Source organism: Lampris incognitus, chromosome 3 (assembly GCF_029633865.1).
Source record: "Lampris incognitus isolate fLamInc1 chromosome 3, fLamInc1.hap2, whole genome shotgun sequence".
In the NCBI taxonomy this organism is placed as follows: domain Eukaryota; kingdom Metazoa; phylum Chordata; class Actinopteri; order Lampriformes; family Lampridae; genus Lampris; species Lampris incognitus.
In genome coordinates, this window is record NC_079213.1 from 3,521,918 (window position 1) to 3,549,554 (window position 27,637).

At 45.9% G+C, this 27,637-nt stretch overlaps 1 protein-coding gene across 1 annotated transcript; it reads right to left on the minus strand.

Annotated features, from left to right (window-relative positions):
* On the minus strand, window positions 1-27,411 carry e2f7 (E2F transcription factor 7). The gene is made up of 13 exons (XM_056275756.1): window positions 27,298-27,411; window positions 26,583-26,678; window positions 25,932-26,234; window positions 24,979-25,138; window positions 23,732-23,983; window positions 10,209-10,367; window positions 9,175-9,312; window positions 8,509-8,682; window positions 7,552-7,636; window positions 6,255-6,567; window positions 4,770-4,962; window positions 1,504-1,886; window positions 1-156 (listed from the first exon to the last, which is right to left on the minus strand). The coding sequence occupies exons 2-13, from the start codon at window positions 26,676-26,678 to the stop codon at window positions 1-3; spliced, it is 2,412 nt and encodes an 803-aa protein (XP_056131731.1). The 5' UTR covers window positions 27,298-27,411.
* Between the last annotated feature and the right edge of the window lie 226 nt (window positions 27,412-27,637).

Sequence of the window (27,637 nt, forward strand, 5' to 3'; positions counted from 1 at the left end):
CTAGCTAGGCGGCGGCTGGCCGATGTCCAGCCTCCTCTGGGCGGAGCCTCTTTTGCGAGTGACCGGGGCAGGTGTGACTACATTTCCCAGGTCGCCCGGGGTCTGGAAGAAGGCCTTGGAGGCATTAAGTGTGGTCTCCTTGGGTGTGCGTGGTGTCTGGGGAGAGAGGGGGGGAGAGATTAATTCTACTTTTGTTTATGCTACACTTTGGTTTTGTATAAATATTAGTTTTGGGGTTTTGACACACGCTGCCATCTTGAACTCTGGCCTGCCATAATGGAAATAGACCAGTTCTGTTTGTGTGTGCATGTAGTACATCTTAATCAGAGAGAGAGAGAGAGAGAGAGAGAGAGAGAGAGAGAGAGAGAGAGAGAGAGATAGGGAGACATGACTGGATGTGTGTTTTCTGAATATTCGGGTGTGTATGGTGTCTATATTTATGGGTGTATGGTGTTAGTTCTGTGTGTGTGCATGTTTTTTATGAAGATGTAGGTCTAACGTCTTGATGCATGCCAATAATCCATCCATCCATCCATCCATCTATTATCTTATCCTGCTCTCAGGGTCACAGGGATCCTGGAGCCTATCCCATCAGTCACTGGGTGGCAGGCAGGGAGACACCCTGGACAGGCCGCCAGGCCATCACACAGGGCCCCCACACACACACACAAACACATTGACACCTAGGGGCAATTTTTTAGTACGGCTGATCCACCTGACCTACATGTCTTTGGACTGTGGGAGGAAACCGGAGCACCCGGAGGAAACCCACACAGACACGGGGAGAACATGCAAACTCCACACAGAGGACAACCCAGGACGACCCCCAAGGTTGGACTACCCCGGTGCTCGAACCCAGAACCTTCTCGCTGTGAGGCGACCGCGCTAACCACTGCGCCACCGTGCTGCCGCTCAATAATCCAGGTAAGAAAATCAAAGAAGGTTGAATCGTATCTCAGTAAACGTTGTATCCAGATGAACCGAGTCAACCGTCTTTGACGGACATAGGTCTAACGTCAACGCCCGGTTAATTTGAGGTCAGACTCTTTGGGAATTTCTAAGGACTCCTCTGTTCTCTGCGCACAGAAATGTCCGCCGAGCTGCAGACTACAAGACAAATTCTCATTAAACCAGACTTGAGATGAATCGGGTTGGCCCGAATGAGAGGAGCCGTTCCACTAAAGGAAGGTCTGATGCCCGGGTGAAACGCCCTGGCATTTGGCCGGTCCCCAACACTGAAATGGTCCCGTCTCATTATGGAAGTAAGTCCAGGCAAAGTTTCTAACCTTCTATAGGAGTGTTGTGGAGTTCCCGATTAGAGGTGTTTGTTTATACGGTTTTATTTTCTTCAACAATATTCACTCAAATTAATGAAAGAATAATTAATCAGTTTGTTAGCGGCTTTTGCCGTGCGATGCAACGATTGAGTTTGTATGTACATACTGAGTGGTGTTAATGAATTTTGACTGATTGATTGATATCTAGTGAAGCCATTGGTCTTACCAGTGGCTCCGGGGCGGGGATGTTGACCGTCTGTCGGGCCCCTGGGGGCGAGAGCGGGGGGGCTGCCGTCAGTCCATACAGCCCGTTCTGCTCTGGGGTGGTCGGGGACGGAACCGGTGACCCGCAGACCTCCGGAGAACCTGCCAGACCGTAAGGCCCCGCCCCCACCAGGAAGTGGGTGGGTGACATCACAGCCGGCAGGGTGAACCCCAGGTTGGTGTGGGAGGGGTCACTGCCCTGCTGCTGGAGGAGTGGGTAGTGGGGGAGGGTTGAGGAAGGGACCAGGACATAGGGCAGGGTCAGGGTGGGCATAACACCTGAAGGAAGTGACATGCTCCCTGTTGGTTGACTGGCAGGGAGCAGGAAGTTGAGGCTGTTCAGACCTGAGAGAGGGAGAGAGAGAGAGAGAGAGAGAGAGAGAATTTGAAATTTTAAACAGCTATTTAAGAAACTGACTTTAACAATGACCCATCTTTGGGCGTCCGGGTAGCGTGGCGGTCTGTTACTGCCAGCTTGGTCGGGCGTCCCTAAAGACACAATTGGCCGAGTCTGCAGGTGGGAAGCCGGATGTGGGTATGTGTCCTGGTCACTGCACTAGTGCCTCCTCTGGTTGGTCGGGGCGCCTGTTCGGGGGGGAGGGGGAACTGGGGGGGAATAGCGTGATCCTCCCATGCGCTACGTCCCCCTGGTGAAACTCCTCACCATCAGGTGAAAAGAAGTGGCTGGTGACTCCATATGTATTGGAGGAGGAATGTGGTAGTCTGCAGCCCTCCCTGGATCAGCAGGGGGGGTGGAGCAGCGACCGGGATGACTCGGAAGAGTGGGGTAATTGGCCAGATACAATTGGGGAGAGAAAGGCAAAAAAAGAAAAACACTGACCCACCTTTTATATACCATATTAACAAAGTGACTCCTTTACATGAACGTGTCCAAAAAGAGTTCCTCTTCTACCACAGAACAGCAGATCGACTGAGCGAGCGAGGGAGGGATGGGTTATATCTACATCTATTCAGGGCTTTATCTTGATTCAATCACACTGCTCTTTTCTTTCCTAAACTGAACAAAGAATGATTTCCATGACAACAGCACACGTGCGTCATGTGACTTGTTTCTAAGGAAAGGTTCCCTTGATGCATCAAGCTACTGTTCGCCAGGCTGATGTGGTTCACAGTCCTGCTGTGTCTCGTGTCTGCCGAGGGTCTGTCTCCACGTCTGATCAGACCGTCGGCTTGTCAGGATTTTGCTTTCGTTCACAAGGATGCAAGACGGGATCTCAAAAGATCAATGTCATGGACTAGTGAGGTCGGTCTGGCTCGCCGGCATGTGTACAAGCACTTTCCCTTCCTTGTTTAGTTTACATATTAAAAAAACATTTTTTCAGCCTTGTATGCTGCTGATCTCTTTTCTTTTTTTCACCCCCCCCCTTTTCCCTCCAATTGTATCCGGCCAATTACCCCCCTCTTCCAAGTCGTCCCGGTCTCTGCTCCACCCCCTCTGCTGATCCGGGAAGGGCTGCAGACTACCACATGTCTCCTCCCATACATGTGGAGTCACCAGCCGCTTCTTTTCACCTGACGGTGAGGAGTTTCACCAGGGGGACGTAGCGCGTGGGAGGATCACGCTATTCCCCCCCCCCCCCCGAACAGGCGCCCCAATCAACCAGAGGAGGCGCTAGTGCAGTGACCAGGACACATACTCACATCCAGCTTCCCACCCGCAGACACGTCCAATTGTGTCTGTAGGGACGCCCGACCAAGCCGGAGGTAACGCGGGGATTTGAACTGCTGATCCCCGTGTTGGTAGGCAACGGAATAGACCGACACGCCACCCGGACGCCCGAAATCAGTGTGTTAATGGGACTTAACCTGGTTTGGGACCATACCATGAAAAATGCGCTAACATGATAATTACTCTGGTCAGAGCATCAGATTATAATAGCGTGTGTGTGTGTGTGTGTGGGGGGGGGGGTTATATCTTTGTGAGAGGACCAATTTGAGTTTTTAACCATCAGAATGAGGAAATTTTTGCAAAGTGAGGCTATTTTGGTCAGTCTTCACTTCTTTAAGGGTCTATTTTTGGGTTAGGACTCAGGTTAAGGGTTAAGGTTAGACATGTAGTTCTGATGGTTAGGGTTAGGATTAGGGTTAGGGTTTGGATTAGGTTCAGGTTAGACATGTAGTTCTGATGGTTAGGGTTAGGGTTAGAGTTAGGATTAGGGTTCGGGTTAGGTTAAGGTTAGACATGTAGTTCTGATGGTTAGGGTTAGATTAAGGTTAGACATGTAGTTCTGATGGTTAGAGTTAGGTTAAGGTTAGACATGTAGTTCTGATGGTTAGGTTAAGGTTAGATATGTAGTTCTGATGGTTAGAGTTAGGTTAAGGTTAGACATGTAGTTCTGATGGTTAGGGTTAGGTTAAGGTTAGATATGTAGTTCTGATGGTTAGAGTTAGGTTAAGGTTAGATATGTAGTTCTGATGGTTAGGGTTAGATTAAGGTTAGACATGTCGTTCTGATGGTTAGGGTTAGGTTAAGGTTAGATATGTAGTTCTGATGGTTAGGGTTAGGTTAAGGTTAGACATGTAGTTCTGATGGTTAGGGTTAGGTTAAGGTTAGATATGTAGTTCTGATGGTTAGGGTTAGGTTAAGGTTAGACATGTAGTTCTGATGGTTAGAGTTAGGTTAAGGTTAGACATGTAGTTCTGATGGTTAGGGTTAGGTTAAAGTTAGACATGTCGTTCTGATGGTTAGGGTTAAGGGCTAGGCAATGAATGTGGTCAATTAGGGGTCCTTACAAAGACAGCAGTAAAAGAATGTGTGATTTTTGAACCTCACCTCTGGAACTCACCTCTTCAAGAACTACTACCCTGTTACTTGCTCTTAGCACTTATTATATTCACTCATTAAAAAAAACCCAACTCTTTCTTGCACTTTTACTTTAGCACTGGTTTTGCTCTTAGATGCTTGTTTAGAGAGAAGATGCACTTATGACCTCTGATGACGAGTAGTTCTCCTGATTTCCTATGATAAATGATGCACTTATTGTAAGTCGCTTTGGATAAAAGCGTCGGCTAAATGACTGTAATGTAATTTTGTGTGTTTCTTTGGGATGGACCCTTTCTGAAGGAGTTTCTGGTTCAGTTCTACCAGACATCAGAGAGTGCAGATGTCTAAACACAATCCTCTGCTCCTCTGGCGTTGGAACGTGTAAACACACAGAGCAGGATCAGCTTTTCATTCAGTGTGTTTTTTATCTTCCACAGACGTACCTGCACTGTTAGGGATGTACAGGTAGTGAGACGGCTGGGCCAGGTCACCGGGGTCATGGGCACTCGCTTCCCTGTCGCCCGGGGCCGTGGAGAGGGGCAGGTCTCTGGGATGACCCCCCCGGTTGCCCGGGGAGGTTCTGGAGAAACATGGCTGTGAACAGTCACCCGCGCCCGTCTGAACATTTGCTCTCCTCTGGAAGGAACAGAAATATAGTGACGTGTTATTAAGAAACCAAAGAAAAAGACAAACTGTCACCTGCAATCCATTTATTTGGTGACGTGTACCAAACCTGGGCGCCTGATCACTTCTGAGAGTTATTACCCAATATCTCTCATCACCCTTAAAAAAACATTCATGTCAAAACTGGAAGGAAATCTATTGCCTGGCAAAGATTTATCAGAATGATAAATTCTCTTTCCAGTGAAGTCAGAGGAGGTTTGTGAGGAGTGGTCCTCTTATGGCCGACTCATCAGAATCACCTTCCACAAAAACACTTCACCTCGGTGTGAAGAATGGGATTTCGTTGTTTGAAAAAAATGTGAATGTCTGGAAGAACTGCGTCGGTGTTTTCCAATTAAGGAATGATTCTGGGCATGTTTCTATTACCAACACGGAGATCGCCATTTCGAATCCCTGTGTTAACTCTGGCTTGGTCGGGCGTGCCTACAGACACAATTAGCCGTGTCTGCGGGTGGGAAGCTGGATGTGGGTATGTGTCCTGGTCGCTGCACTAGCGCCTCCTCTGGTCGGTCGGGACGCCTGTTGGGGGGGGGGGGGGCTGGGGGGAATAGCGTGACCCTCCCACGCACTACGTCCCCCTGGTAAAACTCCTCACTGTCAGGTGAAAAGAAGCGGCTGGTGACTCCACATGTATGGGAGGAGGCATGTGGTAGTCTGCAGCCCTCCCCGGATCAGCAGAGGGGGTGGCGCAGAGACTGGGACGGCTCGGAAGAGTGGGGTAAGTGGAGGGGTACGATTGGGGAGAAAAAAAGGGGGGGGAAATCAAAACAACAAAAATGTTTATAACCTAATTTTACTATTTTTCATGACCTCAACAATAATGTTCATGTTTTCTGGAAAACGTGTCTATAGATTTTCAGGTTTACCAGGATGAGAGGAAACCCTGCCACCATGGCTGACATAATTCTTCATATTGCTCCAAATGTTTTATCTGAGGCTTAACTATAATAATGGAGGATATTAAACAGTAAACACGTGTTTTTCCTCCTATGAGGAGCACCATTTCTGCTTCCTGTGTATTTACTGTAATGAAAAAGGAGGAAGCCTTGCGTGGAAGATGAAATTGGAACCACAGTTCTGTTTCTGGACCACCTCAGACTAAAATGTCCTTAATGAGACACAAAACATCAACTTGTTCAGGGTATCTGATGCCCCCCCCCCCCCAAGGCTGCACAAGTAACGTCTAATTCTGTATCACAATATAGTACTTGCTATTACTACAAGTACTTCCAGTACTACCAGACCTGGTCAGGATCCTCTTCCTGATACGGCTCCATATTAATCACTGCCATCTTCTCTTCCCTCTCTGCCTCTTCCTCCTCTCTGTCCCTCTTTCTCTTCTTCGTCTCTGCAGGCAAGGAGGATCCTCCCGGTGACCTCTGACTCGTCTGAGTCCGGTCGGACCTCTCAGTTTTGGCAGGTGGTCTGTACAGCATTACCACGGAGGGGTGGGACAGGCTGGGCAGGTAGGCCAGGCGGGGGTGTTGGTGGTGCTGGAGGGAAGAGGGGAGCAACTCTTCTGGGGCAGCTGTCGGCAGTCCTAAGGTGAGACGCTCTCTGCAGCAATAACAGCAGCTGGATGTTAGATTGACCAGTAAAATGTTCTGCTTGGACTAGTTCATACTTTAAATTGCATATGTCACAGTGAAACACGTAAAATCAAATACCTGGTGTGTGAAAATGTACTTAGTAAAAAAAAAAAAGATTCTGATAAATTTAATCCAAAGGGTACAATCTGAATGATACCCAACTAGTCCTGCAACTCTACACAGCAGGTTTGTCGTGGTTGGCAGTATGATATCGCTGCTGGTCTTAACTCAACACCTTCTCTACTTACAAAGTAAAAGGACATTATTGTTGCGGTGTTGAAGTTTGGAAACTGGTTTAAATGAATAAACAAGCACAACAAGGCGACCGGGTGGTGTGGCGGTCTATTCCGTTGCCTACCAACACGGGGATCGGCGTTTCGAATCCCCGTTTTACCTCTGGCTTGGTCAGGCATCCCTACAGACACAACTGGCCGTGTTTGCGGCGGGGAAGCCGGATGTGGGTATGTGTCCTGGTCGCTGCACTAACGCCTCCTCTGGTCAGTCAGGGCGCCTGTTCGGGAGAGGGGGAACTGGGGAGAATAATGTGATCCTCCCACGCGCTATGTCCCCCTGGTGAAACTCCTCACTGTCAGGTGAAAAGAAGCGGCTGGTGACTCCACATGTATGGGAGGAGGCATGTGGTAGTCTGCAGCCCTCCCCGGATCCGCAGAAGGGGTGGAGCAGAGACCGGGACGGCTCGGAAGAGTGGGGTGATTGGCCAAGTACAATTGGGGAGAAATAAAACAAAAACAAAAACATACGCAACAATACAGTGAACGTGCTGATCGCTCATCAACAACCGGCACAAAACCAGCTGCTGTATGTGGTTATTACTGCAAGCTGTCTGGTTGGAAGGTGGTGATGAAGGAACAAAACATTTTTACTGCTCTTACTGCGCCAGCGTAAAAACTGATATCTGCATGCACGTGTGCGTGTGTGTGTATACACTTACTCTGTAGTATTTCCAGGCTGCAGTTGGCACATTGCGGTGGTGGCTGTATTTCTCCTGGAGTAGTCAACAGGTTGGTGTTGTACACCTGAGCATAGTAAGAGAGATTTATGAAACATAAAATCTTTTGTACCAACCACATCAAACTCAACCATCCATCCAGCCATTATCCGAACTGCTTATCCTGCTCTCAGGGTCGCGGGGATGCTGGAGCCTCTCCCAGCAGTCATTGGGCGGCAGGCGGGAGACACCCTGGATAGGCCGCCAGGCCATCACACAGCATCGACACACACACACAGATTCACACCTAGCGACAATTTAGTATGGCTGATTCACCTGACCTACATGTCTTTGGACTGTGGAAGGAAACCGGAGCACCCGGAGGAAACCCACGCAGACACGGGGAGAACATGCAAACTCCACACAGAGGACGACCCCCAAGGTTGGACTACCCTGGGGCTCGAACCCAGGACCTTCTTGCTGTGAGGCGACCGCGCTAACCACTGCGCCACCACGCCGCCCCAAACTCAACCAGACAAAGCTAAATTCAATTTCTGCTCATTAGGTCCATGTCACTTTCACATGTCTTATCAGTCTGGAAGAAAAAAACTTTTCAACTAGGATGCTTGTCTTTCCTCTTAATTGTAATTTTTTGAAGTATAAACTCTGCCCAGTACAACCAGTTTTATATTGTGTTCCACTGAGCAGTTATACTGGAGCAGTTGGGAGTGAAGTGCCTCGCTCAGCAGCTCCTCAACAATAGTTGGCAGTTGGGTACTTATTCACCCATCCTGCTCCACATTTCTCCCCCGGTCTTCTTACCGGCAATCTTTTAACCTCTTATCTTTAAAGTGGTAGTACAGCCGTAGCTGCTTTCTTAATCCACTGTGAACCCCAATTCTTCAGCAGAAGACCGAGGTACATGGTGTATTGCTACATGAAATATGTTCTCCAGTTTACCTGTGGGCTCTCGATGCGGAGTGCTGGGAGCAGAATTAACCTGCCGATAGGGGACAGCAGTGGTGGGGGTGACGTTGAAGGAGGCGTGGCGTGCCAGCTTGGGCTTCCTGGCTGCCTGGTCAGCCAATGGCTGAGTGGTCATGCTGGTGTCGGGTACCACAGCAGCTGTCGTTCCTAAAGGTTGAAGGAGGATGAAGAGCTGGACGAAGAGCTGCATGCTCATGAGAGACGTACAGAACTGAAATATCTCAAGTTCCATAAAACAATTAAACCAAAGCATCTTATAGTACCATGAAGGCACATACAGGGAATCGAACCCCTAACCCTGGCAGCATTATGCCTTGATCTATAAACATATCTTAAATTTCAAAGTTATGCCTAATTGTCCCAGTGACCAACCCAGCAAGTCAAATTACTACTGTGTGAAATCTTACTTGGCAAATAAAAGAGATTCAAATGTTCCACCTATTGTGTGTGTTAATATGCTCCTGAGCTATGAAAGCCTACAATTATTCAACATCTGTCTGCTGTTTTCCCTTGTGCTACACCCTCTTTTCACATGTACACAGGGTTTTCACAGGGTTGTTGACATGTAAACACTGGGGCTGCCTTTGTTGTGTGTGTGTGTGTGTGTGTGTGTGTGTGTGTGTGTGTGTTTCTTTTTACCGCTGGGATTGTTAAAATTGACAGGGCCAAGCCACTGAAAGGCTGGCTTCTTGCCCCTCTCGTCCCAAACGTGGACCTTCCTAATCAGGCCCAGGCTGGTCAGGACATTGGCGATGTCATACAGGCGGCGGACCTTGGCTGAGGGGGGAAAAGTACCTGGTTTAGCAACACAAATAAATCAACTGATGAATAAATCAAACCACCTGGTTTGTGATACCAAGTTTTCATTCTCTTTAAGCCTGGATAATCAGTATAGGACCACCTTGACTAATGGGAGCTCATCTTCAAAGTTCATTGGATGTACCAATATTAGAGAGACTAGTGTTGGCCCACCTAGGGGAAATCGCAGGCCCCTGCTCGACCCCCTGCAGTTTGCCTACCGAGCAAACAGTTCAATGGATGATGCAGTCAACATGGGATTGCACTGCATCTTCCAACACCTCGACTCCCCAGGGAACAAAAACTTCCTGACAGACAGGAGGCAGCTGGTGGGGCTGGGGAAAATCACATCCAGCGCCCGGACAATCGGCACTGGCATCCCCCCAGGGATGTGTGATCTCCCCTCTACTCCCTCTACACAAATGACTGCACCTCAGGTGACCGATCTGTTAAATTCCTGAAGTTTGCGGACGACACAATCTTCATTGGCCTTATCCAGGATGGTGACAAATCTGCATATAGACAGGAGGTTGATCAGCTGGCCCTCTGGTGTGGCCATAACAACCTGGAGCTGAACACGCTCAAAACAGTGGAGATGGCGGTGGACTTCAGGGGGAGCCTTCCAATATATCTTAAGATGTTGTGTTGTAGTGTTGTTATTCTATGTCAAGTACACTGAGAGAGCAATGAAACCGGAGTTAAATTCCATTTTTGTGCAAACCAATAAAAATGATTCTGATTCTGATTAACTAAGGGATGCAGGACTCCGAGTCAGTTTGCAAATGAATGACAGTATGATTCTTGACATAAAAGTCTAAATAAGAGCACAGAATGCACACAGAGATGGCCACAAACCTGTCAAAGAAAAGACTTACTCTTGTACTTGCTGTGGTTTGACGAATCCTGGCTCTCCTCAATGAGGACCTTTGCTGCCACGTCCAGAGTGACAATCTGGTCTCTGGAGACCAGGAAGAGCATGACGAACTTCTGGCTCATGATCCGGAGAGATTTATCCTTGCGGTTGCCGGTGGTTCCTGTCTCACACAACAGAGGAACATGCCATGTTAGTTCAGTTCAGCAGAGCCCACAACATGCAGCTGAATATGTTTTTAAAGCATTTGAAAAGAGAGGAACTGAAGTTCTGGCTGAACTTCTGTTCTGTAAAAATAGCAAAAAATAATAATAAAATAAAGAAAAAGAAAAACACTGTTCAATTTCAAAAGTAATTCAAAATATAATTATAAACACTGAACTGTGCATTGTTCTGGGTATGAGCTGGGCATTATACATTGTTGGTATTTATCTTGACAGAACATAGAGTTACAAGCCGGCCATCATTTTGACTACCCATGGTCGTTTTATGTAGGGGTGAAATCCCGGTCGTTCTAGTGTTAAACATCAAGCTCACTGAATCATTACGTTACATTACATTACAGTCCTTTAGCCGACGCTTTTATCCAAAGCAACTTACAATAAGTGCATTTAACGTAGGAAATCAGGAGAACTACTAGTCGTCAAGAGGTCATAAGTGCATCTTCTCTCTAAACAAGCATCTAAGAGCAAAACCAGCGCAAAAGTAAAAGCGCAAGAAAGAGTTTTTTTTTTAAATGAGTGAATACAATAAGTGCTAAGAGCAAGTAACAGGGTAGTAGTTCTCAAAGAGGTGAGTTTTCAACTTGTGCTGAAAGATGGGCAGCGACTCCGCTGTCCTGACATCAGTAGGGAGTTCATTCCACCACTGTGGGGCCAGGACAGAACAGCCGTGACCGGGTCGATCGGCAGCAGGGGCCTCTGAGCGACGGGCAACCAGGCGTCCCGAGGCAGCAGAGCGAAGTGGTTGGGCGGGGGTGTAGGGCTTGACCATGGCCTGGAGATAGAAGGAGCTGTTCCTTTCACTGCCCTGTAGGCTAGCACCAGAGTCTTAAACTGGATGCGAGCAGCTACTGGGAGACTGTTTAGGGACATGAGAAGGGGAGTTGTGTGGGAGAACTTAGGGCGGTTGAACACCAGACGAGCTGCAGCTTTCTGAACAAGCTCCAGAGGTCTGATGGCCGACGCCGGGGCACCAGCAAGGAGGGAATGGCCGTAATACAGCCGGGAGATGACCAGAGCCTGGATGAGCACCTGTGCCGTCTGGTCGGTGAGGAATGGGTGAATCCTCCTGATGTTATAGAGGAGAAATCTGCAGGAGCGAGCAACCGTGTGGAATCGACATGGAATCATTCCTTACAGCGCATTCACACCATCTCGCTCTGCCTTAAATAACATTTAATGCCTTACGCAACGCCTTATTCAATTCAAAGTGTTATCCAAATATCGGTCCTGCTTGTATTAGTATAGGTGCCACCTGAACCCAGCCACAGTTGGGCACATGTTTTGGGAATGCCCATCTTTGACTACATTTTGGGGTTGTATCTTCGAAACTTTCTCATATATGTGTTGTTAAACAATTGAACCCAGCCCATTCACTGCCATTTTTGGAGTTACCACTGAGGGCATATACATCATTACATCCCAAACTAACTCTATAGCATTTGCCTCACGTCAAGCCCGGAGACTTATTCTTTATAGGTGGAAGTCTGATAAGCCCCCATCAATCACAAGTTGGACCAAAGAAGTGTTCAGTGCCATTAGAAAAACTCAGATATAACAGATGTAAGTCCCGTCAGAAATTTTATGGATGTCTGGTCTCCCGCCTCTCTGGGGTCGGGTCGTGGTGGAGGCAAGCTAAGTAGGGCACTCCAGATGTCCCTCTCCCCAGCAACACCCTCCAGCCCCTCCTGGGGGATCCCAAGGCGTTCCCAGGCCAGATTGAACATGTAGTCCCTCCAGCGAGTTCTGGGTCTACCCCGGGGTCTCCTCCCAGTTGGCTGTGCCTGGAAAACCTCCAAAGGAAGGCGCCCTATATATATATATATATATACACTCACTGGGCACTTTATTAGATACACCTTGCTAGTACCGGGTTGGACCCCCTTTTGCCTTCAGAACTGCCTTAATCCTTCGTGGCATAGATTCAACAAGGTACTGGAAACATCCCTCAGAGAGTTTGGTCCATATTGACATGATAGCATCACGCAGTTGCTGCAGATTTGTCGGCTGCACATCCATGATGCGAATCTCCCGGTCCACCACATCCCAGAGGTGCTCTATTGGATTGAGATCTGGTGACTGTGGAGGCCATTTGAGTACAGTGAACTCATTGTCATGTTCAACAAACCAGTCTGAGATGATTCGAGCTTTATGACATGGCGCGTTATCCTGCTGGAAGTAGCCATCAGAAGATGGGAACACTGTGGTCATAAAGGGGTGGACATGGTCAGCAACAATACTCAGGTAGGCTGTGGCGTTGACACGATGCTCAATTGGTACTAAGGGGCCCAAAGTGTGCCAAGAAAACATCCCCCACACCATTACACCACCACCACCAGCCTGAACCCTTGATACAAGGCAGGATGGATCCATGCTTTCATGTTGTTGACGCCAAATTCTGACCCTACCGTCCGAATGTCGCAGCAGAAATCGAGACTCATCAGACCAGGCAACGTTTTTCCAATCTTCTATTGTCCAATTTTGGTGAGCCTGTGCAAATTGTAGCCTCAGTTTCCTGTTCTTAGCTGACAGGAGTGGCACCCGGTGTGGTCTTCTGCTGCTGTAGCCCATCTGCCTCAAGGTTCGACGTGTTGTGCGTTCAGAGATGCTCTTCTGCATACCTCGGTTGTAATGAGTGGTTATTTGAGTTACTGTTGCCTTTCTATCAGCTCGAACCAGTCTGACCATTCCCCTTTGATCTCTGGCATCAACAAGGCATTTTCGCCCACAGAACTGCCGCTCACTGGATATTTTCTCTTTTTCGGACCATTCTCTGTAAACACTAGAGATGGTTGTGTGTGAAAATCCCAGTAGATCAGCAGTTTCTGAAATACTCAGACCAGCCCGTCTGGCACCAACAACCATGCCACGTTCAAAGTCACTTAAATCACCTTTCTTCCCCATTCCGATGCTCGGTTTGAACTGCAGCAGATCGTCTTGACCATGTCTACATGCCTAAATGCATTGAGTTGCTGCCATGTGATTGGCTGGTTAGAAATTTGCGTTGACGAGCAGTTGGACAGGTGTGCCTAATAAAGTGGCCGGTGAGTGTATATATATAACTTTGTTAAAAGAAACACTCAAGGGGGGCGCTGGTGAGCAGTAACATGTGAGGACGTCTTTAGATTGAGCTCCTGATCAGGGCGAACTTTTCATTAATATTTTAACTTTTCAGATCAAACACAGATAAATTAGGTTTAACACACACGATACTTAACCGCTAGCACACCGGACTCACAACCCTGTACTTGCATATCACTCATCTAGAAGACGCGATGGGCAAAAACAAATCCAGCAGTGACCAGGCCGCTAAAGCCTCGGGCTCTGTGGAAGCCCCGGGCGGGGAGTCTACAGACCTATCTGGGGGATGGCTGCCATCGCGAGCAGTGAGAGCAAGATCTTGGCACGGATAGATTAATTCACAGAGGATCTGAATGCAAAAATAGACGCTATAAAGGCCGGCATGGCGAAACAAGAGACCCGTCTGAAAGACGTGGAGGACGGCCTGAACACATACTCAGACAAGACCACGAAACTGGAGGAGGACACCGGCCAGCTAACACCTGAAGTTGCTATGCTACGCCAGAAGGTAGACGGTATGGAGGGGCGACAACGCCGGTGTAATGCACGCATTGTCGGGATAAAGGAGGGACTGGAGACCAGCGGCGGAGGCCAGCAGCCTACTATTAGCATCGCTAAACTACTGCAGGAGTTACTGGGCCTCAGCTTCACCCCGACCCTAGACTGGGCTCACCCCGGCCTGCGGCACTCCACCAACGAAGGAGAACCCCCCAGGATCATCGTGGTGAAGTTTCACTATTTCTCAGAGAGGGAGGAGGTTTTCCGCAAAGCTGCCCGTTCAGCTCCGTTGAGCCTGCACGGCAAGAGAGGGAGCATCTTCCCGGATTACACCGCGGCAGTGGCGAAGAAGAGAGCGGCCTTCTCCGAAGCTAAGAGGCTCCTCCGGAGCTGCCAGGGCGTCAAGTTCGGGATCCGGTTCCCGGCGGTGCTTCGTATCACGTCATCGTCCGGCCAAGAAAAGCGGTTGGAAGGAAGACCCATCTAAGGCGATGGGTTATATCAGGGAGAATCTAAAGCCTCAGGACAATGTACAGTAAGATGTTGATACACTCCAGTATATTTGTGGCTAACTAGTATTGGCGGCTAATTGATATTAGCTGCTAACTGGTATTGGCGGCTAACTGGTATTAGCTGCTATGTGCCAACAGCTAGCGGAAGTAACTAGCTAAGACACCAAGACAACAGGGTAACGTTATGGTTTAACTTTATCTATTCACTTTAACTTTTGTAATTTGAGACTCACAGATAATGTTACATTTTTCATTTAATAAGAATGTCTCATACCTGCTGCCCATTTAAAAAAGCTATTTTTCTGCTTTATTATTATCGTGTGTGTGCATGTCTATGTGTGTATGGATGCTAATTATTATGAGACCCGTAACAGTGCTTTGGTGACGACTGCTAGGGCGACACCCAGCTCAGTGTCACTTACCTACAAAGGAACTGTATTAGAACTGCTGTTATATGGGTGTAGATATATTTTCCTTCCTTTTCTTTTTTTTAAATTTTAATTTAAATTTTTTTTTTAATATGGGTGTTGATATATAGTTCTTAGGTATATAAATACTTTTTGGATTTAATATAATCTTAACAAGACCACTGTTCGCCCTGGTTGGGGCTTGTTAGAGGGTTTTTATATGGTTATTTGCCAGGTTATACTAGAAATGGGGGATGCGATCTCTAGGGAATTAGTAGATCAGCATGGGTTCTCAAGGCTCTGTTTTTGTTTTGTAGCTAGTAGGCAGGGACTTTTTCTTTTCTTTTCTCTTTTAATTTTTAGAAAAAATGTTTGACACTCAGAATACAGGTTATCTTCGTTTTTTGAGCTGGAATATAAAGGGAATTCACAATCCAGTAAAGCGTAGTAGGGTTTTTGTACATTTAAAATCTTTCAGAGCTGATGTCATGTTCTTACAGGAAACCCACCTTCGGTCAAGTGAACACACAAAACTAAAAAAAGCTTGGATAGGACAAATTTTCTGTTCCAGGAATGAGAATGGAACGCGGGGCACGGCCATCTTGATCAGGAAGGGTATCCCATTCGTTCCACTACTGACTATTTCTGACCCCAGGGGAAGGTATGTGATAGTGACGGGTAACCTGTATGGTACACTTGTGGCACTGGCAAATGTATATGGACCAAACTGGGATGACCCACTTTTTTTCTCTAGTTTCATAGCAGCCCTCCCAGACTTAAATAATTACCGATTAATATTGGGGGGAGATTTTAATTGTGTATTACATCCATATTTGGACAGATCAAACCCAAGACCTAATAGTAAAGTTTCGAAGGCAGGTGCTGTTATCCATTCATTTATGGAATCCTACTCTCTTTTTGATCCCTGGAGAAGAAACAACCCAACTACTAAACAATACTCCTTTTTTTCCCCAGTGCACCATTCTTACTCAAGGATTGATTTTTTTCTCCTGGATAGTAGGGTCCTTCCTATGGTTAGGGGGAGCCAATATAATAGTATTCTTATTTCGGATCATAGTCCTGTACATCTAGATATAGGTTTCATAGACTGCCCTAAACCCCAACGCACCTGGCGATTTGATCCTCTATTACTGTCCAGGGACTCCTTTAAAAATTTTCTCTCCCAGCAGATAGATATCTTTATGGAATTCAACCATACTCCAGATATGCCACTAACTATTGTTTGGGAGGCTCTCAAAGCCTACCTTAGAGGCCAAATAATCTCATACACAGCACATGAGAGAAAGAAACATAAACAACGTCTAACAGAACTGTCCCATAGTATAGCGGAAGTGGACCGTTCATATGCCGATTCCCCAACACCTGAACTTTATAAGAAAAAATTATTAAAAACAGAATTCCACAATCTCTCCATTAAACAAACAGAACAATTATTCTTTAAATCAAAACAGACATTTTATGAGCATGGAGAGAAAGCTGGAAAACTATTAGCCCATCAGGTTAGACAGTCCATAGCCGCTAACACTATTTCTGAAATTTGCACAGCAGCTGGGGTAAAGACTGCCGACCCTGACACCATCAATAACCAGTTTAAACAATTTTATATTACCCTTTATAGTTCAAAACCGCCCAGCGACTTGTTGCATATTTTAACTTTTTTAGACGGTCTGACCACACCAAAAATTGCCCTTGAAGACAGAGCACAGATAGACAGAGAGATATCAACAGAGGAAGTGATACAAGCAAATAAATCCATGCAGAGCAACAAAGCACCAGGTCCGGATGGTTTCACAATTGAAATGTATAAAGAATTTGCTACCAAGCTGGCACCAATACTTAACCTGATGTATCAGGAAATTTTTAACCAACAGAAATTGCCCCAAACTATGAGGCAGGCAATCATATCAGTGTTACTTAAAAAAGAAAAAGATCCCCTAATGTGTGGCTCCTACCGTCCTGTGAGCTTGTTGAATTGCGACTACAAAATCCTTACAAAAATCTTGGCCACCCGTATTGAAACTGTTGTCCCAACGGTTGTTAACCCTGATCAAACTGGTTTTATACCAGGCAGGCAGTCATTCTATAACATGCGCCGCCTATTTAATGTACTGTACACACCACATTCCGTAGAACAGACAGAAGTAGTGATTTCTTTAGATGCTGAGAAGGCATTTGACCACATCGAATGGCAATATCTATTTGCTGTTCTAGAAAGGTTTGGCTTTGGTTTCACATTCCTAGCATGGGTTAAAATATTGTATTGCTCACTGACAGCCGCAGTGCGGACGAATAATATTATTTCTGATTATTTTTCACTCCGTAGGGGCTGCAGGCAGGGCTGCAGCCTCTCTCCTTACTTGTTCGATTTGGCAATTGAGCCACTCGCTATAGCTCTTAGGGCAGAGGATGGCATTAAAGGTATCTCACGAGGTGGTAAATTGCATAAGGTATCACTTTATGCAGATGACCTGTTGTTATATATATCCAACCCAATAGAATCTATACCAAGACTATTACTTACCCTGGATAACTTTGGTCGCCTGTCAGGTTATAAGATAAACTATTCAAAGAGCTTGCTTTTTCCGATTAACCACACTGATAGAGACTACTCTAGCTTTCCATTCAAACTTGAACATAATGTATTTACATATTTAGGAATCAAAGTCACTCATACAATGGGGAGGTTATATAACCATAACTTTAAAACACTAATAGAACGAACAAAACAAGATTTTAAAAAGTGGTCAACGCTACCAATTTCATTAGTGGGCCGCATTAATATAGTTAAAATGACAGTCTTACCCAGATTTCTCTATCTTTTTCAAATGATTCCCATATTCATACCTAAGACAACTTTTCAACAATTAGATAGATTAATTTCATCATTCATCTGGAACAATTCAAACCCCAGGATGAAGAAAATATACTTGGAGGTCCCTAAGGAGACAGGGGGATTAGGTTTGCCTAACTTTATTTGTTACTACTGGGCTGCGAACATTGTAAAACTTTTACATTGGGCATTTACATATGAGAATCAACAGGGTACAGATTGGGTTCACATGGAACTCTTATCCAATCCTTTACCGATATTCACCTCTCCACTACCACATAATCGTAACATACAAATAACAAACCCAGTGGTTAAAGCTTCACTTAGGATATGGCTCCAGTTTAGGAGGCATTTTGGATTAAAGCATGCTAGCGGTCTTTTTCCAGTAGCAAATAATCAATTCTTCTTGCCATCTGTGTTAGATAACACATTTCAACTTTGGCATAGAAATGGACTGGTGTTTTTCTGTGATCTATTTAAAGATGGAACATTCGCCTCATTTGAGACACTTACATACCCAGATCCCATTTTTTTAGATACCTTCAAATCCGTAGTTTTGCCAAGAAAGTGTTTCCCTCATTTCCGTATCTGCCAACCAGGAGCCAATTAGATGTTATTCTAGAGAAGGATCCCTTTGGGAAAAAACGGGTCTCTATAATTTACACACTGATACAGGGATTGAAACAGATATCCTGGGACAAAACAAAAACTGCATGGGAGAGAGGTTTGGGTGTAGAGCTTTCTGAAGAGGCATGGCGGGACAGCTTAACTCATATTCATACGTCTTCATTGTGTATACCACATGGGTTAATTCAGTTTAAGGTGCTTCACCGTCTTCACTACTCGGGGGACAAGCTTGCCAGAATCTTTCCCACCACAGACCCTAGCTGTCCGAGGTGCAGTCATAGTCCAGCCTCGCTGGGACACATGTTCTGGGCATGCCCCTCCCTCAACAGTTATTGGGGACAGATATTTAATGTATTCTCACATATCTGTAAACAGACCATAAACCCTGATTTTCACACAGCCGTCTTTGGCATACCACCCCCTAACTGTAAGGTCACAACTTTGCAGGCAAATGCTCTAGCATTTGCCTCATTACTAGCACGCAGACTTATCCTATTTAACTGGAAGTCAAATAAAGCGCCATCATTTTTGCAGTGGTTGAGGGAGGTGCTGTCCTTTCTACCTTTAGAAAAGCTCTGATATAAAATATGTAAAACCCGCAAAAACTTTACTTTGACCTGGAGTCCTTTCATAGACTTTATTGAATGGTTTCCCTTTTATTGAATGTACTTTTTATTTACTTGGTTGTAACGAAAATACTTATAGATATATGTGTACAACTTTATATTGTCTTCAAAAATATGGTTATTATGTGGAATTGGAATAAGAAATTCCTGCGTAGTCCTTTTTTTTTTTGAGCCTTGGGGGGGAGGGGGATTCCTGCATGTTTATTTTTGTTGTTGTTGTTCGTGTGCTTTGTATACCTGTTCCAAAAAAACTTGAAAATTGGAAAATAAAGTTTAAAAAAAGAAAAAAAGAAACACTCAATGGTAGGGAAAGTGCTCAACAATTAAGGAGCAAAATAATCCAGTGAGTCAAGTACATTCCTTGAGACAGTACAAGCCTGTTTCATGACATAAGCAATCATCAGCTGTCAATACAGCTACTTGAGGAAAAAACATACCATTTATTGCCTCGTCATGCACATCACGTGCACAATGTCCAGTGGGGAAGGGGAGAGGTGCGACATTCAAAATTCAAAAACACATGATCGCTAACAGTCCAATGTGGGGGGGGGGGGTTGTCTATTGTCATGATTTATTTGTAATTACAAAATAGGTGCTTATATCTATGTCTGCATCTGCTGGCCAATTCATTTCTGTTATTCAGTGTGGACATTTATGGTTTGCAGATGACAAAATATTTTTCAGTTAGACATAGGATTGCACATTTTACTACTGGTTGAATGTGCTTTGTTCTTTGAGAGGATTTTCCAGGTGGTTGAATAATTAATGTTTCTGTCCGCCAGTGACCAAATATAAGGGCTTAAAGATGTGACATTCTTTTTACACGGTTGTTTCTAAAGCTACACGTGTGCATTAAAACTCTTTTTGAATGTTCCTCTGTTAGACCGATGTATGTCTCTATTTTGCCGTCGTCATCTCTCGTCACCGTAGCTTGGTAGATAACTCCTTGTCTGCATTTTCTTTCGAGGGGGCATGAATCGTTCACATGGCAGTTGCAGTTGGGGGAGTCTGGTTGTGATGATGGTGTCATTGATTTGTTGATGATTCTTGTGTTGTGGGACGATGTTATTTGTTGAATGTTAGGCATGCAGCTGTAACTAATATTGATGGGGTTCCGACTGAATATCTTCCTCAGTTGGTGGTCCGGGGTGAAGCACTTATCCAAAAGTTCACAAAACTGCTTCCCGATGTTTGTGACCACGGTATCACTGTAGGCTGGGCTGTACCAGCTGATGTTTCGTTTTATGCTACGTTTGTTGATTTGCTGGCAGTCAGTGGGTAGTATTTGAGCTTAAAATTTTAGCCGCTCTTTTGCAATGCATCTTGGTATGGGGGTGTAGCTTCATTGAAGATGGACTCATTAAATGACAGTTTTGAGAGTCTTCTATTAATTCTTTCTGGGATGTTCTTCAAGATGGAGGGCGGGTGGTTGCTTTCTCCATGGACATACTACAGCGTGTTGTTGGGCTTCATGTACGGCTTGTAATGTGCCATTGAGTGTCATTGAGATGGACATCTCAATGGACAGCTCAATGGGCATCTCAATGGCACTAATTTCTAAGGTCCATTATAATTTCTAAGGTCCATTATAATCTCTAAAGGCCATTATAACCCCTAAGGTCCATTGAGATATCCAGGAAGTCCATTTGTTTTTTGTTTGCGTCAACTGTGATTTTTAGCCCATTGTTTGAGAATATTTTGCTGATTGTTTTCTTAATTTGTTTGACCTCTGTGTTTTGCTACAAATCGCTAGCCCATCATCCCTATAGAGTCCAACATTGATGTCCAGGTCCTGTAGTTGAGACAACAAATGCATTCCAACTAGTTCACAAGTTTCCGCCCCGTCGAAGCTGCCCATGGTTACATCAAATGTACTACTACCTTTTGTTTGCCACGGGTTTCCATTGTGGTACAGAAGTGATTCTTCGCCTGGTATATAATGTCTCTGTCTTGCTCGGATAGCACTGTGTCCTGGTATATAATGTCTCCGTCTTGCTCGGATAGCACTGTGTCCTGGTATATAATGTCTCTGTCTTGCTCGGATAGCACTGTGTCCTGGTATATAATGTCTCTGTCTTGCTCGGATAGCACTGTGTCCTGGTATATAATGTCTCTGTCCTGCTCGGATAGCACTGTGTCCTGGTATATAATGTCTCTGTCTTGCTCGGATAGCACTGTGTCCTGGTATATAATGTCTCTGTCTTGCTCGGATAGCACTGTGTCCTGGTATATAATGTCTCTGTCCTGCTCGGATATCACTGTGTGTTTTGCAGCAAAATCAATGGCTTTGGATAGTAACTCTTTGCTTATGGAGGGGTTGAACTCGCAGATATTAAAATATATGAATCTGCAGTTCTTGTCATCTATGTTCTTAAACCATTCTAATACTTGCTCCGTGTGTTTCATTGGTTTACGGGGACTTTTTTCAAGAGTTGATCGTTCATGTTTTCGATGAACTTTTTACTTATCTTTCCGATTTCTGGTTTGGTGGGGTTGACTAGTCTACATGTTGGCTTGTTTAAAAAGTTCGGTTTGTGGTCCTTCAGGGTGATGAAGGCTTGGTTCCGGGCAGTGACATCAATGCAGTTGCCTAATTTCAGGTCCAAGGTGATTTTTTTGTCTTTCGTCATTGCTTCTCTTTCGGTGATCTCTGCAGCCCTCTTGTATGATGTTGTGACGTCATTTTCTAGGAGGTCGCCGTATTGCTGGGGTACGAGCCTGTTTCATGCCATAAGCAACCATCAGCTGTCAATAAAGCTACTCGAGGAAAGGACATACCATTTCCTGCCTCATCATGCACATCACGTGCACAATGTCCAACGGGGGAGAGGTGCGACATTCAAAAACACGTGATCGCTAACGGTCCAATGGGGGGAGTATTTGTTTATTGTCATGATTTATTTGTAATTACAAATAGGTGCTTATATCTACGTATGTGTGCAACTGCTGGCCAATTCATTCCTGTTATTCAGTGTGGACATTTCTGGTTTGCAGATGATAAAGTATTTGTCAGTTAGACATAGGTTGCACATTTTCCTGCTGGGTGAATATATTTTGCTCTTTGAGAGGATTTTCCAGCTGGTTGAATAATTAATGTTTCTGTCCGCTAATGACCAAATATAACGGCTTAACCATCATGATTGCTTATGGCATGAAACAGGCTTGCACTGTCTCATGAAGAACTACTTGAATCAATTATTTTGCTCCTTGTTTGTTGAGCACTTTCCCCACCGATGAGTGTTTCATTTAACGAAGTATATATATATAAAGTTATTAATAATATAATTATAACGTTTAATTAACTATAATATACTTATATATTATACTAACTATATACATAATATTAACATATATTATTATATATATTATAATATACAATATATCGGGTTATGAATACTAAATTTAAAATAAATTTAAATCAATTTAAAGCTCAGAGGTGTGTGTGTGTGTGTGTGTGTGTGTGTGTGTGTGTGTGTGTGTGTGTGTGTGTATCGGCTCTGTGTGATGGCCTGGCGGCCTGTCCAGGGTGTCTCCCCGCCTGCCGCCCAGTGACTGCTGAGATAGGCTTCAGCATCCCTGCGACCCTGGGGGCAGGGTAAGCGGTTTGGATAATGGATGGATGGAAGTGCCTGATTCATGTGTTATTGTCGATGAGCCTGTTCCGCTTTGTGCGCCTGTACTTACACGTGTCTTGAGATGTGTGGGCATGTCTATCGCTTAATTTGTGTATAAGTATGTATGTATACTGTATATATCTGTGTGTCTGTAGGCATGTTTGTGTGCATATATGTACGTGGGAATATTGAGTGGTTCCAGTTGTAACGAAGCCCCTTCGTTTTCATACATGTTTAATTGATGATTTTGTTTGTCTTGTTTTCTTTTTCTCCAATTTACTTTTTTTGGGGTGTCAAGGGGGGGGGCTGTGTTTTAATTTGTGTGTGTATATTTTTAAGAAAAAACAAACCTATAAAGTTTTGAAAAAATTGTGGGGATCTGAATAATTGATCATTATTATAATTTGAGTTTTATATATGTGCTCTAGAGGGGAAAACAGTAACCTTTTAGAATAGAACAATTAAGTGTGATTGGCAAACGATGTTGCCACAGCGACAGGCTCACTAATTAATGGATGTAGAGGCACCAAACGTTGATTCAGTTGTTCCTGTAATCTTCCGGTCCCGTTGCTAAGTCGACATGTACACGTTTGACGATGGATGTGAGTAAGAAAAGCAGGCGGGGTTCATCACTGGGTTACCCGACGACTTGTTTTCATTCTCATGACTCTGAAGCTGAAGGGAAAATGATGGCCGACCTGCTGCCAAAAAGACACCAGTGCTTACACGGTCGCCATTTCACTTTTGCGTTTGCTACCTTAGACTCAAATCACATCAAGGTATTGTTTATTCTTGCTACCGGACACTATGTGTGTATGTTATACGAAATAACCCCCATTTCTTCAATGTTTCTATTCAAAAATATTTTTTATTTGTGCACTACTTTGATTTTTATGTTTCCTGTGACTTTTGTACCCACACACAAATACACACAAAGTATGGTTGGTATGTCAAGGACAGAGTCTGTTAGCATCTTCCATCCTTAATATTTTACCTCTCACATTTTTTAATCTTACATTTTTTTTATAGTCCGAGAATTCCTTGGATGTATAAAACTCAGTTCGCCAGTTAACCTGACTCTGATCCTTACTGTGGCTGGACTCCCCATCTCCTCCTCCCTCCATGGAGGCCTCCCCACGGGGCGTCCTGCTCTCTCTGGCCTCGGCGGCCTGTTCCATGTAGAGGTGGTAGCCCTGCTGCCGGGCATCTCGCTTCAGCCCGCCCAGCGTGGACACCAGCCACAGACGGCCATGCCAGGTGTAGCGGTTCTTAGCGATTCGGCCTACAATCATCAAGGACTCCAGCACATTGACAATGTCGTAGATTCTCCGCCGCTCCACACCTGATGGGGTAGAGATACACGCGCGCACACACACACACAAAACAGAGGTCTAAGTAACCAAATATCAGTGCATCATATTTATAGTGTAGTACATTACAGTTGAAAGGAGCAAGGCAATAAAACTGCCAGTGTTACCAGTTAGATTCCCTGTGTAATTCAACAGGTAGGGCAAGGCATTAACCAGTGCCGGGGTTTGGGGTTCTACTGCCATTTGAGCGACTAACTTCAGATAAAACATCGCCACCAGGAGCATCTGGGTAGCGCAGCAGTCTATTCCTCTGCCTACCAACACAGGGATCGGTGGTTCGAATCCCTGTGTTACCGCCAGCTTGGTCGGGCGTCCCTACAGACACAATTGGCCGTGTCTGCGGGGGGGAAGCCGGATGTGGGTATGTGTCCTGGTTGCTGCACTAGCGCCCCCTCTGGTCGGTCGGGGCGCCTGTTCGGGGGGGGGGGGGGCTGAGGGGAATAGCGTGATTCCCCATGCGCCATGTCCCCCTGGTGCAACCCCTCACTGTCAGGTGAAAAGAAGTGGCAGGCGACGCCACATGTATCGGAGGAGGCATGTGGTAGTCTGCAGCCCTCCCCAGATCAGCAGCAGGGTTGGAGCAGCGACCGGGACGGCTCGGAAGAGTGAGGTAATTGGCGGATACAATTGGGGAGAAAAGGGGGGGGGACCATCGCCACCAACGGGAAAATATGTTTTGACCGAAGTGAAGAAAAACATGGCATAAGGTGCTGTGTAATGACTTAATATGATCATTTCACATGATTAAAAACCAAAGCAGCTTGTTAGAAATTAAGAATCTGTGCCTTTCTGTTTAACACAGCGAGGGTGTGATGGGTCCACGGACTCAAGGTCGCCATAGCAACTGCCTCCAAATCCAACAGCACATAAACATTTTATGATTGGGAGAAACGAACACGAGCCACGTACATTAACCAGAACATACACCCACCCCCTCCATCTTCCCTCTCCTCCTATTGGCTCCTACCTAGACTGGCAGCCACCTCATCCAGTGAGATCCTGATGGGGTTGTTGGCTGGTGGTGAGTCAGGGTAGAGAGCAAGGAACTTTTGGCATAGCAGACCCAGGCTCTTCTGCTTCCTGCTGGGCTTTTTCTCAACATCCTCGTCCTCCTCCACTGTCTCAAACTAGACAGACAGACATGCATTAACCAATAACATGCAAAACACCACACAGAAACCTGTGGTCTGCTGTCAGCTTCATGAAAACAAGTAGCTTTAGATGAGCAATCTGGTTGGTGTATGCCTTCCAGCTGTGCTGATATTCCCATAATGCATGCTGTGTTGGCTGCCATGACAACTATTAGGGTTACCAGGGAGAAAGTTATCGGCTTTATTTGATGCTTTCCCCCCCCAGATCCTATGGATGTGTACTACTTGTAAAGTATACGCAAGTTGGTGACTGTTGTGTTATGGTTTAATGATTTTGAGGCCATTCTCACTGGACTAAACAACCCACATCACCTTCATTCTTGCAAAGTTAGATTTGACTTAAATTCTCAACAGTTATGACAAATGTTATTTCACGTGAAACAAGACAAATGACTTTCGAGTCAAAGTGCGTAAAAATCAGTGACAGTGTAGTGACACATAATTCTGAAAGTATAACATGATGACAGGTGTTGAATGGCTTATTTGACTGAAGGACCTCATATCTCACTATGAACCCACTCTGAGGTTTCCTTACTTGAATTTTCTGCTTTCAGAGCAACAGGAAAACAGTGAATCAAGAGAAAAATCTTGGACTCAACAAATCCATTTGTCTTGTCTGTCTGGGTAAATACATACAAGTTGTCCTGTTATTATTAAAATGTTTGCCAAATAGATCGGCAAAAGTGGCTTGTGAGTTTTGAGCTGTGCCATCCATCCAGGCCAGAAGACAAAAAACAAACAGAAAAAAAGAATTTTCTGGTCTGCGTACCTGGCAAGAACTCTCCATCCCTGTAACTTCTACCATATCTGCCATCGCCGGTGTCTCCCTCTCATTTTCAATGGGCCGAAACAGTCCCTTCCTCATCTCTCGGTCCCGGATGTCCGGGCTTGCGGCACTGATCAGCACCTTCAGGTTGGCGGTGGGGGTCAGGGGCTCAGCGCTGGAGGCCTTGTCGGGGTGTTTGATGGGGGTGATGTGGGACAGGTCAGGCGTGGGGGCTTTCCGCCCCAGCAGCACAGCGGACTCAGCCTTCATTGGGGTGGATCTCCTCCACTCTGCACAGATGTTTTCCTGAGAGAGAGAGAGAGAGAGAGAGAGAGAGAGAGAGAGAGAGAGAGAGAGAGGGAGGAAATAATTAATCGAGGACACAGATAAATTGGGGAACCACCATGCAACCGGGCACATTTCCGATTTATTTTAGCCACCCAGGAATAGATCAGTATGTTTATTTGCTCACAAGCTGGTAGCAAGATCACTTCTGATGCAGTATGGCTCTTCCAGCCTGCTGGACAAACCCTCTCAATAACTTACATGTATGTAATCAAGACTACTTGTCTGTTTAATTACTATGATTTTTTTGTATTTAGCTGAATCATAAGAAACTTGACACCGTGTTCATTTCTGTCTGGCATAACTTACCTTTTGGTCATTTTCCCTCCCGTCCTCGTCCAGGTCCACTTTGCAGCCCTTCCTGGGGCTGCTGAGGTCTTTCAGAGTCAGACAGTCCATCTCCATCTGGGCAAAAGTGGCAGTCAAACTCTTGAGTCGACCAGTTACACAGAACTGATGGGGGGGGGGGGTTTGGGGGGGGGGCTGGGCTTGAAAACTATTTAGAAACCGGTTCCTTAATCTGACCGAATCTGGAGACCGTTCCTTCTGAGTGGCGACAACTTCAGAGGGCAGCTCCTGCGAATTTGGCGCAAAGTTCTGGAGCTAATTAACTTAGCCCACAGCGGGCTAAACCCCTGAAACGACGTCGCCTTTCCTTTGGCGTTTCTCAAAGGCAGTAATGTGGCCTTGCAGACGAGAACCCGGCGAGGTCGTGGGGAGGAGAACGTTTCACGTCCGAGGTTAACAGATTAATAGGGAAGCCAACTCCCAGCAAGGCCAGCTCTCTCACAGCAGTTCGGCCGGCCGTGTTCCGTTAACCTGCGCTGGCTTATACGGTGTCTACCCAAGACGGTAAAGGAGACAGATTTATTTATCTCGAAGGTATCCCAAGGTAATTCACCTTTACGTCCGCTAACGTTGATCCTTTTAGCTAAAGCTCGTCACGGGATCACAACGCGCAGCCAGCCGCCAGACAGGAGTAAGCGAATAAATGAATAATTTCGTAAGGATAATAATTTCTCACCTTTCTTGCGAATAAAATACCCCGGCTACAGCGTCAGATCAGCCTCGCAGCGGGCGGCGGTGCTCAGTCTGCCCCCCTGACTGCCGCTCTGCGCGGAGAGGAACTCGACACTGGCCCGCTAAACCGTCTTTTCGGCGCTCTCGATCTTCGGCCTCGCAACAACCAATCGGCGGCTACGAGCCCGGGTCCAGCCAATCGGCGCCTACGTACGTTCGTGCGCGCACCGAGTCCAGCCAATCGGCTCCAGCGCCTCCTCTTGCGTCACCTACGCGCTGCCAATGGGTGCGGGGGCGGCGACCGCGCCTGCGGAGAGGCAGCGTTGGCGGGTCAAGCCGCGCGC